This window comes from Salmo trutta, chromosome 40 (assembly GCF_901001165.1).
Source record: "Salmo trutta chromosome 40, fSalTru1.1, whole genome shotgun sequence".
In the NCBI taxonomy this organism is placed as follows: Eukaryota; Metazoa; Chordata; class Actinopteri; order Salmoniformes; family Salmonidae; genus Salmo; species Salmo trutta.
In genome coordinates this window covers 9293431-9308055 of record NC_042996.1, presented here as the reverse complement: position 1 = coordinate 9308055, position 14625 = coordinate 9293431, and the positions used below count along the sequence as shown (strand labels likewise).

The window sequence follows — 14625 nt, the reverse complement described above, 5'->3', positions numbered from 1 at the left end:
GTGTGTGTGTGTGTGTGTGTGTGTGTGTGTGTGTGTGTGGACTGCAACAGGAATACTTGGGTTACTTACACAGGTCATGAAAAATGTACAGGAAATTGTGGGACCTATTTTCAATGTTTATTAAAAGAAAAATGATACTCTGGCATTGGAACATGTAAAAAAACACATTTTCATTGAGTGCACACGGTGCACCCCCTACACATTTATATTACATATGTGGTGTTTGTGTCCAGTGGACCCGAGGGTAATAAACGTGTGGAAAAGTGTGTGTGTAGGTGAAAACAAGTAAAACATTTTCAAAAAGATTTGCTGTGTGCCTTCACTCTGTCTTCCTCCTCCCTGGGCCTGCTGTTTCAACATAGCACCAATAACCTGTCTGTCTCCTTGCCTGTCTGCCTGTCTCCCGCTTTTCTCGCACTCTTTGCCCTTTGTAGTGTGTGAAACTACACAATGACTTGCGGGAACCTGCACAATGTTATTACAATACATTATTTTGATACATTGTAAAACAAAATCAGTTTTTTTCCCACACTCTACCCCAGCCAGGTGCAAATTGGGAGAGGGACACAACAAATAAATAGCTTTGCATGTGTGGCTCTTTACCACAATCAATCAGAATGGCAAAAATAATCTCTGCTCAGAGGGCCTTAGAAATCATTTTTGCAGAGAGAGATGCTAGTGTGGAAGGAGCGTCTTCCACTTTGAAAGATAGAGAATTTTCAGAATATGAGGATCATGTCTCTGTCAATTCGGAGTCTGACATTGATTTGGAAGAAGAGGATGAGATTGACCCTCAGCCAGCACCAAGATCAGCCCGTCAGCAGCCAGCTCCAGGACCAGCCCGTCAGCAGCCAGCTCATCAGCAGCCTGCAGGAGGAGAAATATGGATGTCAAAAAATTGTGAAATTGAATGGTCTTCTTGCCCAAGGAATGAGCCAACCTGCATGGCTGCCAATGTGATAAGGATGCAACCAGGGTCGATACGGTTGGCGGTTACTCATGTGCAGGACATAAAGTCTTCAATTGAACTGTTCATCCCAGACACCATCCAGAAAATAATTCTGGACTGCACTAATTTGGAGGGAAGGCGTGTTTTTGGAGAGAGATGGAAGGAGATGGACTAAACTTATTTGCATGCATACTTTGGGGTTCTTATCCTTGCTGGTGTTTTCAGATCCAATGGGGAATCCACAAGATCCCTGTGGGGTGCAGAAACTGGCAGAGAACTTTTCAGTGCAACAATGTCTCTGGAAAACTTCCACATTATTTCCAGGATTATCCGCTTCGATAACCGAGACACCAGACCAGCTTGGCGGCAGAGAGACAAGCTAGCTGCAATCAGGTCAGTGTGGGACAAGTGAGTGGACCGCCTTCCCCTGTTTTACAACCCACGGCCCAACGTTACTGTTGATGAGGAGCTTATGCCATTTAGGGGCCGCTGCCCCTTCAGGCAGTACATACCGTTTAAACCCGCAAAATATGGAATCATCTGCCTGTGATGCTGCTTCATCATATGCGTGGAACTTGCAAGTGTATACAGGGAAGCCAGATGGAGGAGCCCCTGAGAAGAACCAAGGGATGCGGGTTGTTCTGGACGTGACACAGGGACTCTGTGGCCACAATGTCACTGTTTTACTTCACACAAGCTGGGACAGGAGCTCCTCAAGAGGAAGCTGACGATGGTAGGAACAGTACGAAAAAATAAGCCAGAGCTCCCACCTCAGCTGTTGAATACACGGAACAGGCCTATCAATTCCTCTAGGTTCGTGTTCACTGCCGACACGTCCCTAATGTCCTACGTACCAAAGAAAGGCAAAAATGTGGTACTCATGAGTACGCTGCATAGGAATGGGAGAATCTGTGGCCAGGAACATGAAAAACAAAAAATCCTAATGGATTACAATGCTACAAAAGGAAGGGTGGACAATTTAGACAAGCTGGTGACTGGCTACGCTGGCCACTTGTGATATTCTTCAACATCTTGGACATCTCGGCGTACAACGCGTTTGTCATCTGGATGGCGTTGAACCCAGATTGGAACAGAGGGAAGCTCCAGAGGAGACGGCTCTTTCTCCAGGAGCTGGGCAAGGCATTGGTGAGACCTCAAATCCAGAGGAGGGAACATATCCCAAGGACCCCAGCTTCTGCAGCCATCGTGAGGAGGATTCAGGAGGAGGATGCTGGTGCCCCATCCACCCGACCCACAGAACTAACAACTCCAATACCGGAAGTAAGTGTGTGTGTGTGTGTGTGTGTGTGTGTGTGTGTGTGTGTGTGTGTGTGTGTGTGTGTGTGTGTGTGTGTGTGTGTGTGCGTCTCTCCTACCTTTGCCTGCTGTAACTACACTACCGTTCAAAAGTTTGGGGTCACTTAGAAATGTCCTTGATTTTGAAAGAAAAGCTAATGAAATTAATCAGAAATACAATCAGCCTCTGTACGCCTATGTCGATATTCCATAAAAAATCTGCCATTTCCAGCTACAATAGTAATTTACAACATTAACAATGTCTACACTGCATTTCTGATCAATTGTATGTTATTTTAATGGACAAAAATGTGCTTTTCTTTCAAAAACAAGTACATTTCTAAGCGTCCCCAAACTTTTGAACGGTAGTGTATGTATGTGAGAGTGTGAGTGAGATGATAGTAAAATGCCTGAACTAAGTGTTTTCATCATTCTAGATCGCAGCCGGTAGCAACAACAAGAAGCGCTGTGATGTGTGTGTACCCAAGAAGGACAGGAAGACACAGTACACATGCATCAAGTGCAAGAAATACATTTGCAACACACACACACAGTAAAACTCTGTCCCTCATGTGGTGGGTAGACTGGCCTTAATTTGTGTTCAATGGGGCTCATTTATCATTTCCATAAAATACTGTATGTAAAATTTGTCCTTACAACTTGTTCAGTTCAAAGCAATAAACATCAATAGTGATGAAAACCTTCATCATATATATATATATATATAAAACCTATGTCTTGATTATAATAGATCTTTTTTACAAAAATCACTTTTTTTTATGAATAGTGCTATTATTGATAAATGTGATCTAGCAGAGGTAAATGGCTAATATTAACCATGTATACGGTCTATATTAACCATGTATACGGTCTATATTAACCATGTATACTGTCTAATATTAACCATGCTGTCTATATTAACCATGTATGCTGTCTATATTAACCATGTATACTGTCTAATATTAACCATGCTGTCTATATTAACCATGTATGCTGTCTATATTAACCATGTATACTGTCTAATATTAACCATGTATACTGTCTAATATTAACCATGTATACTGTCTAATATTAACCATGTATGCTGTCTAATATTAACCATGTATGCTGTCTAATATTAACCATGTATACTGTCTAATATTAACCATGTATACTGTCTAATATTAACCATGTATACTGTCTATATTAACCATGTATGCTGTCTAATATTAACCATGTATACTGTCTAATATTAACCATGTATACTGTCTAATATTAACCATGTATACTGTCTAATATTAACCATGTATACTGTCTAATATTAACCATGTATGCTGTCTAATATTAACCATGTATGCTGTCTATATTAACCATGTATACTGTCTAATATTAACCATGTATACTGTCTAATATTAACCATGTATACTGTCTAATATTAACCATGTATACGGTCTATATTAACCATGTATACTGTCTATATTAACCATGTATACTGTCTAATATTAACCATGTATGCTGTCTAATATTAACCATGTATGCTGTCTAATATTAACCATGTATGCTGTCTAATATTAACCATGTATACGGTCTATATTAACCATGTATACTGTCTAATATTAACCATGTATACTGTCTAATATTAACCATGTATGCTGTCTAATATTAACCATGTATACTGTCTAATATTAACCATGTATACTGTCTATATTAACCATGTATGCTGTCTAATATTAACCATGTATACGGTCTATATTAACCATGTATACGGTCTATATTAACCATGTATACTGTCTAATATTAACCATGTATGCTGTCTATATTAACCATGTATACGGTCTATATTAACCATGTATACGGTCTAATATTAACCATGTATACGGTCTATATTAACCATGTATACTGTCTAATATTAACCATGTATACTGTCTAATATTAACCATGTATACTGTCTAATATTAACCATGTATACTGTCTAATATTAACCATGTATGCTGTCTAATATTAACCATGTATACTGTCTAATATTAACCATGTATGCTGTCTAATATTAACCATGTATACTGTCTAATATTAACCATGTATGCTGTCTAATATTAACCATGTATGCTGTCTATATTAACCATGTATACGGTCTATATTAACCATGTATGCTGTCTAATATTAACCATGTATACTGTCTAATATTAACCATGTATACTGTCTAATATTAACCATGTATACTGTCTAATATTAACCATGTATACTGTCTAATATTAACCATGTATACTGTCTAATATTAACCATGTATGCTGTCTAATATTAACCATGTATACGGTCTATATTAACCATGTATGCTGTCTAATATTAACCATGTATACTGTCTAATATTAACCATGTATGCTGTCTAATATTAACCATGTATGCTGTCTAATATTAACCATGTATACTGTCTAATATTAACCATGTATACTGTCTAATATTAACCATGTATACTGTCTAATATTAACCATGTATGCTGTCTATATTAACCATGTATACGGTCTATATTAACCATGTATGCTGTCTAATATTAACCATGTATACTGTCTAATATTAACCATGTATGCTGTCTAATATTAACCATGTATGCTGTCTATATTAACCATATATACGGTCTATATTAACCATGTATACGGTCTAATATTAACCATGTATACTGTCTAATATTAACCATGTATGCTGTCTAATATTAACCATGTATGCTGTCTATATTAACCATGTATACGGTCTAATATTAACCATGTATACGGTCTATATTAACCATGTATACGGTCTATATTAACCATGTATACTGTCTAATATTAACCATGTATACTGTCTAATATTAACCATGTATGCTGTCTAATATTAACCATGTATGCTGTCTATATTAACCATGTATGCTGTCTATATTAACCATGTATACGGTCTAATATTAACCATGTATACGGTCTATATTAACCATGTATACGGTCTATATTAACCATGTATACTGTCTAATATTAACCATGTATACTGTCTAATATTAACCATGTATACTGTCTAATATTAACCATGTATGCTGTCTATATTAACCATGTATACGGTCTATATTAACCATGTATGCTGTCTAATATTAACCATGTATACTGTCTAATATTAACCATGTATGCTGTCTAATATTAACCATGTATGCTGTCTATATTAACCATGTATACGGTCTATATTAACCATGTATACGGTCTAATATTAACCATGTATACTGTCTAATATTAACCATGTATACTGTCTAATATTAACCATGTATACTGTCTAATATTAACCATGTATACTGTCTAATATTAACCATGTATACTGTCTATATTAACCATGTATACGGTCTATATTAACCATGTATACGGTCTAATATTAACCATGTATACTGTCTAATATTAACCATGTATACTGTCTAATATTAACCATGTATACTGTCTAATATTAACCATGTATACTGTCTAATATTAACCATGTATACGGTCTATATTAACCATGTATACGGTCTATATTAACCATGTATACTGTCTAATATTAACCATGTATACGGTCTATATTAACCATGTATACTGTCTAATATTAACCATGTATACTGTCTAATATTAACCATGTATACGGACTATATTAACCATGTATGCTGTCTAATATTAACCATGTATACTGTCTAATATTAACCATGTATACTGTCTAATATTAACCATGTATGCTGTCTATATTAACCATGTATACTGTCTATATTAACCATGTATACTGTCTAATATTAACCATGTATGCTGTCTATATTAACCATGTATGCTGTCTAATATTAACCATGTATACTGTCTAATATTAACCATGTATGCTGTCTAATATTAACCATGTATACTGTCTAATATTAACCATGTATACTGTCTAATATTAACCATGTATACTGTCTAATATTAACCATGTATACTGTCTAATATTAACCATGTATACTGTCTAATATTAACCATGTATGCTGTCTAATATTAACCATGTATGCTGTCTATATTAACCATTTATACGGTCTATATTAACCATGTATGCTGTCTAATATTAACCATGTATACTGTCTAATATTAACCATGTATACTGTCTAATATTAACCATGTATGCTGTCTAATATTAACCATGTATGCTGTCTATATTAACCATGTATACGGTCTATATTAACCATGTATGCTGTCTAATATTAACCATGTATACTGTCTAATATTAACCATGTATGCTGTCTAATATTAACCATGTATGCTGTCTATATTAACCATGTATACGGTCTATATTAACCATGTATGCTGTCTAATATTAACCATGTATACGGTCTATATTAACCATGTATACTGTCTAATATTAACCATGTATGCTTTCTAATATTAACCATGTATGCTGTCTATATTAACCATGTATACGGTCTATATTAACCACGTATGCTGTCTAATATTAACCATGTATGCTGTCTATATTAACCATGTATACGGTCTATATTAACCATGTATACGGTCTATATTAACCATGTATACTGTCTAATATTAACCATGTATACTGTCTAATATTAACCATGTATACTGTCTATATTAACCATGTATACGGTCTATATTAACCATGTATACTGTCTAATATTAACCATGTATACTGTCTAATATTAACCATGTATACTGTCTAATATTAACCATGTATGCTGTCTAATATTAACCATGTATGCTGTCTATATTAACCATGTATACGATCTATATTAACCATGTATGCTGTCTAATATTAACCATGTATACTGTCTAATATTAACCATGTATACGGTCTATATTAACCATGTATACTGTCTAATATTAACCATGTATACTGTCTAATATTAACCATGTATGCTGTCTAATATTAACCATGTATACTGTCTATATTAACCATGTATACGGTCTATATTAACCACGTATGCTGTCTAATATTAACCATGTATGCTGTCTATATTAACCATGTATACGGTCTATATTAACCATGTATACGGTCTATATTAACCATGTATACGGTCTATATTAACCATGTATGCTGTCTAATATTAACCATGTATACGGTCTATATTAACCACGTATGCTGTCTAATATTAACCATGTATGCTGTCTAATATTAACCATGTATGCTGTCTATATTAACCATGTATACGGTCTATATTAACCATGTATACGGTCTATATTAACCACGTATGCTGTCTAATATTAACCATGTATACGGTCTATATTAACCACGTATGCTGTCTAATATTAACCATGTATACGGTCTATATTAACCATGTATGCTGTCTAATATTAACCATGTATGCTGTCTAATATTAACCATGTATGCTGTCTAATATTAACCATGTATGCTGTCTAATATTAACCATGTATGCTGTGTATATTGCCTGTGGGCCCATCAGACCCTCGAACATTGGGTGAATAACAAAAACATGAACACCACACAAGGGTTAAAGCGCAATGGAAATTGAGTGCTCCAGCACGGCTAATCACATAAACTGTGCACATCACTACTGCAAAACAGAGATGCAGGGCTGTAAACCCATTCAACTAGAACTATTTAATGGCATCAAAGACCACAAATAAGGAGAAGGAAGGAATGTGTAAAGCAATAGTCTGCGGGGGAGGATGTGTTCGAGTTATGACCTTATTGAAGCATCACACCGTTCAACATGAGATCTATTATTTACAACACCCTGATCAACCATTGGAGATTAACCAAGCGTGTAAACTTGTCAGCGATACTGCCCTTCAACAGGAAGGTAGAAGAAGAGGGAGAGTGACGCTTTGGCTTCCTTGAGCTATCTAGGACAGGCAAGCCATTGGTTTATTGTGCGTAAATAGGACTAGGAGAAATGTATCTTTGCTTATAGCACTGTCATGGCTGAGAATGATGAGCACTTTGGCGACGTTCAGTGGTGTCCCCAGCTCTCTTGATAAGAGGACTGGCATGTGGCATCAAAACGTTCAAGGTCACTATCAGACTTGTGCCGCTGTGCTGTATATATTACTGTGTAATCTATTCTGAACGGGCAAGACAGTAGCAGTCGGGATAAACTGTCTACCCTGCCAATCTGCATGGGGAATCTCCATATCATGTCATATCAGACCTGACACGCACCGTCTCTCTGGCATACCAAAGCTCTTTGGACTGGAAAGATACAAAGAGCTTCTAAATGGAACAGATCTGAGGCATCTGAATCATCTTCACTGAAAGATACCAAGAGTTTCTAAATGGAACAGATCTGAGCCATCTGAATCATCTTCACTGAAAGATACCAAGAGTTTCTAAATGGAACAGATCTGAGCCATCTGAATCATCTTCACTAAAAAAGACCAAGAGTTTCTAAATGGAACAGATCTGAGCCATCTGAATCATCTTCACTGAAAGATACCAAGAGTTTCTAAATGGAACAGATCTGAGCCATCTGAATAATCTTCACTGAAAGATACCAAGAGTTTCTAAATGGAACAGATCTGAGCCATCTGAATCATCTTCACTGAAAGATACAAAGAGCTTCTAAATGGAACAGATCTGAGCCATCTGAATGATCTTCACTGAAAGATACCAAGAGTTTCTAAATGGAACAGATCTGAGCCATCTGAATCATCTTCACTGAAAGATACCAAGAGCTTCTAAATGGAACAGATCTGAGCAATCTGAATCATCTTCACTGAAAGATACAAAGAGCTTCTAAATGGAACAGATCTGAGCCATCTGAATCATCTTCACTGAAAGATACCAAGAGCTTCTAAATGGAACAGATCTGAGCCATCTGAATCATCTTCACTGAAAGATACAAAGAGCTTCTAAATGGAACAGATCTGAGCCATCTGAATCATCTTCACTGAAAGATACAAAGAGCTTCTAAATGGAACAGATCTGAGCCATCTGAATCATCTTCACTGAAAGATACCAAGAGCTTCTAAATGGAACAGATCTGAGCCATCTGAATCATCTTCACTGAAAGATACAAAGAGCTTCTAAATGGAACAGATCTGAGCCATCTGAATCATCTTCACTGAAAGATACAAAGAGCTTCTAAATGGAACAGATCTGAGCCATCTGAATCATCTTCACTGAAAGATACAAAGAGCTTCTAAATGGAACAGATCTGAGCCATCTGAATCATCTTCACTGAAAGATACAAAGAGCTTCTAAATGGAACAGATCTGAGCCATCTGAATCATCTTCACTGAAAGATACAAAGAGCTTCTAAATGGAACAGATCTGAGCCATCTGAATCATCTTCACTGAAACATGACCTCTCTACAACATAATGTATCAAGAATGCCAATTCATTACAAGGTACAATTCATCTACTAAAAAAGCAATTGAATTAAACTCATTAGTATGTGATAATTGAAAAAGAAGCATATTACTGTCCAATCAAAGTATGTCCACGTCTGTAATTAAAAGATAAATACTTGGCACAAGCAAAACCTTCTTGATAAACAACTATAGCGAGAGAGAGTTATTAAAGTGGTCCACATAAAGCCATGACAAAACTTCCACAGCTTGAGCAATCCGACAGGGACGTGTCTAACAGAGGAAGTGTGAAAATGACGTTCATACAGTATATCTTTAACTTGAGAAAATCCCCTGGGTATGACGTGGAACGGCCTCCCAATCACACAAAGCACACAGCCAAAGACTTTGATCCAAAGCTCCTTACAGGGTTTTGCTTATTTTTTTACCCCAAAGAGGATAGACGACAGATCTCTCACCCAGCCTGAAATGCAAGACATCCCATGTTATTAGCTCAGAGGAGATGAAAAAAATCTGTAGGGAAGGGCATAGGATAGTCACTGTGTACAATGCAAATATAGGCTTTCCTGCAAGTGTTATATCTCTATAGGCTTCTTATCATAATTACTGTGTGTGTTTAAAGCTGCCCATAATCAGAAAGTAGGCCTACATTCAGTAAAACTCCATAGCCTATGCAGTTGAAAGGTTAATAGCAGCATGTTATTTATATGGAGCTGTCTACTGCTCACATTCATGGAGCTAAAGAAGACACTTTGAACCAATTGCGTCTTGCAGCTGAAACACTTTGTGATGTGTTGCTTTGAGTTTCTTTTGTTTCTTCTTTGATCCATGTATGTTGATTTCATTTGGGTGGGGTGGGATTGGGATGGGATTGGGTGGGGTGGGATTGGGATGGGATGGGGTGGGGTGGGATTGGGATGGGGTGGGGTGGGGTGGGATTGGGATGGGGTGGGGTGGGATTGGGATGGGGTGGGATTGGGATGGGGTGGGGTGGGATTGGGATGGGGTGGGGTGGGATGGGATTGGGATGGGGTGGGGTGGGATTGGGATGGGGTGGGATGGGATTGGGTGGGGTGGGATTGGGATGGGATGGGGTGGTATGGGATTGGGATGGGGTGGGGTGGGATTGGGATGGGGTGGGATTGGGATGGGGTGGGATGGGATTGGGTGGGGTGGGATTGGGATGGGGTGGGGTGGGATTGGGATGGGGTGGGATGGGATTGGGTGGGATGGGATTGGGTGGGGTGGGATTGGGACGGGGTGGGGTGGGATTGGGATGGGGTGGGATTGGGATGGGGTGGGGTGGGATTGGGATGGGGTGGGGTGGGATGGGGTGGGAGGTGAAACTTCATTTTGTATGTATGTATTGATGTTTGCTGAAAATTATTATGACTAAATTTAAAAAAACATTTGATCACAATAAACGGTTCATAGTAGCCACCTTCACTTTCACTACAACCATAATGAGTCCAGTTTTCCACACAAAGGAACTCCCATAGGCTATATTCTCCAAGCATACTGAGAAGGTATGTTTTCTATAAGAGTCCCCAGAAGACTGTTGACATTGAGGAGCCCAAAACAATACAAGGCTAATCACTGAATGTTACTGTTCAATAGCCTTGTCTCCTGATATGGTTTACAAATAATACACGGACAAGTAGGCTACTGTAGACTACATATTGTAACTCCAAACAAACCATCTAGAGTTGAAGAATCTCACAACAATAAGGGATACATATTTCATTTCACTATGTTTCCAAACCGTGAAGCCTCCTTCTGACTTCAGGCGCGAGCCTGCATGGGCACGTGTGCATCTAATGTAACCCAATCAGCACGTGAAGCAATTTCTCGCGGAATGCATAACTGAATACTGTATTCATAAAAATAAAAAATACATCGCCCATGGCATGGGTGACTTATTTCTCATGCAACCGTAGTCAAACTTTAGCACCTTTTCCCGCTAAATTAAATAAATGTGATAGTTATGTATTAGAATATATGTCCCTGAAAATAAATTATAACATTTAAAATGTGCCAACATCAGAACTCACATTACTAAATCATGAAACAAAATGCCACACCCACACGCCTGACAATAACATTCCAGAGTGACATTCCACCCTGTCTGACAGCCAGGCCAACGACATAAATCCCGAAACATGACTCAAGGCAGAACATTTACAAACCATTAAAAATATATAGCATATTTTACAAGATCATCGATAGCTGCCGACCGCCTCCGGGATATGCAAACTGAATCCGATTACACCTCCAAACATAACACACCCCCATTCCAGTCATGACACCAATTCTGCTACAGCAACATGAACTGTACAATAGAGAAATACAAGGAGCTGTGCTACAAAATAACCATCATTCGAATGTAACTTTGTTGCACGTCCGCCCTTTGAACACAATAGATCAGGATGCAACAAGAAAAGTTTGCGCTCCCTAGCCGCGTCTTCTTTCAACTTCGGAGATTCGTTATTTCAATATTTTGGGGGGGAACAATAGAAATACGTGTCAAAGCATTTTTAATCAACAGCAGACAAAAGAGTGGATAAAAGAGTCGTGCAGACAGTTCACTCACCTTGTTTGACACACTTAAGGCGGACAGGGTCTTTGCTGTGTCTGACCACTGCATGTACGTCCCGGATGGTTAGTCCGGCCACTGGCGTTTCATTGACCTCAAGGAGTAGTTCATCTTGGGACAGTCTGCCGCTCTGGCAGGCCACCTTGTCTTGCTTAACCTCCCCAAGATACGGGAACTGTCCATTCTCCGCGCCTCCCTTCAACTCGAACCCAAGCTCCCCTTCCTTATTCCTGCAAAGGACACTCTCATAGACTTTGTTGGTCCAGTGGTTTTTCTTCTTCAGGCTTTTGGACATGGCTGAATAGTGGCTATCCCTCGAGGGCACCCATGCAAGAAATGATCGGTCCTGTCCTCGGGCGTCCCTGGTTTTAGCTTCCCAGCTTGATGTTATGGTGAACAGTTTCAACAAACGCCAGTGGTAGTATCCATGTCAGTACAGGATACACAGCAGCTGTCTCAGCCTGCGATGCTGTACTGAGCTCGCTAAACACACAGTTGCAGCCAACTGACCCGGATGTGATGTCTGTAGGAGGAGAGAAGGCAAGGCTCCCGAATCCGAAGCTTCCCGCAGAAAGGAAAAAATGAAGGAGAGAAATTAACGGTATTTTCCACTGGCATAGCCACACGCATCAGATCAGACTGGACTGGGAAGAAGCAGAAAGCAGCCGCCTCGCCTCCATCTCTCACAGACACATTTTCCGAGTTTTCATAGACATGGATACTTTGTTGCCGAAATTCCACATTTGTAGGATACAGAGTTGCTTATAATGAAAGTGGCATTTAAAAAAAACGGATTTCTTCTGTATGCCCATTGTTCGTGTGTTCGATTTTGAAACCCATTTTAAGCTGCTACACTTACATATAGCCTACTTGTGTATTCACGATAATATCTACAACAAAAAAATCACTGTAGGCTATTCAGTTCCACAATATGTATTTATTTCATGGTAATTACATTGGTATACGTTTAACAAGTTAAACAGTTCAAATTGTATGCTGTAACAACATTGACCTGCACTGTAATGACACTAGTTGTTATGTAAATACCTATTTATTTGCGCTTGAATAAAACTAAATGTAATTGCAAACACTTAGTGTGGCACAATGGACCTCCTGTCAGACACTCCTACTGTATGTCAACTATTCACATGGGACTAGTCCTCTAGTATGGCCATAAATGTTTGAATGAGTGGAGGCCTTTTAGTTGATATTACAATTTAAAGGGTAGGCTACACAGCTACCGAACAGCACAAAGTTAGTTTCATACAATATTCAATACTGTTGTTGCAGATTTTTCCCCAGGCTCCCCTCTGTTTATTTAGGTTTTGGCTTGTAAAAGTTTTATTCACTTGTTTACTTATTTGTTTCCCCCAGTTAAAAATGCATTATGGTCAGGCGACTCTTATGCAAACAGTCTCTGATTGCAGTCCAGGATGCTAGCCTACAAGTCCCTGCCACATAACCACACACAACCTCACTTCACAGCACACCTTGGCCTGAATGTTACTGTATATGCTAGGGTTGATATCTGGCAAGACAGAACACATTTCAATACATTTACATACTGGAATCTGATATCAAAATCTGAATCCATGCACTGGAATCTGATGCACCGGCACTGGAAATGTATCTTCATCATTTATGGTCTCTGTGATACTCTTTTTCTTGAATACAGTTGTGGCCAAAAGTTTTGAGAATGACACAAATATTAATTTTCACAAAGTCTGCTTCCTCAGTTTGTATGATGGCAATTTGCATATACTCCAGAATGTTATGAAGAGTGATCAGATGAATTGCAATTAATTGCAAAGTCCCTATTTGCCATGCAAATGAACTGAATCCCCAAAAAACATTTCCACTGCATTTCAGCCCTGCCACAAAAGGACCAGCTGACATGTCAGTGATTCTCTTGTTAACACAGGTGTGAGTGTTGACGAGGACAAGGCTGGAGATCACTCTGTCATGCTGATTGAGTTTGAATAACAGACTGGAAGCTTCAAAAGGAGGGTGGTGCTTGGAATCATTGTTCTTCCTCTGTCAACCATGGTTACCTGCAAGGAAACACGTGCCGTCATCATTGCTTTGCACAAAAAGGGCTTCACAGGCAAGGGTATTTGTCAGGCGGTGGTTAACTGGTGCAGTGAATCAGGTGCAGGAGAGCAGAAATGAGTATACAAGGTATTTAATTCCACGACAGCACCAGTATACAAACAATACTCAAAGTGCGGAGAAATACCGGTCACTCAAAAATAACGGACGTAAATACATAACCCGGCAAACATAACCAGCCGACAAGTACTGCCATGAACAATTAATAAACACGCACACTAACATGTGGGAAACAGAGGGTTAAATAATGAACATGTAATTTGGGAATAGAAACCAGGTGTGTAGAAAACAAAGACAAAACACATGGACAATGAAAAGTGGATCAGTGATGGCTAAAAGACCGGTGACGTCGACCGCCGAACGCCCCCCGAACAAGGAGAGGGACCGACTTCGGCAGAAGTCGTGACAATATTGCTGC

At 38.7% G+C, this 14625-nt stretch overlaps 1 protein-coding gene across 6 annotated transcripts in view; it reads right to left on the bottom strand.

Annotated features, from left to right (window-relative positions):
- The window catches only part of magi2a (membrane associated guanylate kinase, WW and PDZ domain containing 2a), a 263465-nt gene extending 250886 nt beyond the window's left edge, over positions 1 to 12579 (bottom strand). For all 6 annotated transcript variants that reach the window (XM_029742871.1, XM_029742872.1, XM_029742873.1 and 3 more), the window contains exon 1: positions 12096 to 12579. In XM_029742871.1, the coding sequence (XP_029598731.1) occupies positions 12096 to 12393 (298 nt within the window). In that variant the 5' untranslated portion in view covers positions 12394 to 12579. The remainder of the gene's footprint in view (positions 1 to 12095) is intronic.
- Positions 12580 to 14625: the final 2046 nt, after the last annotated feature.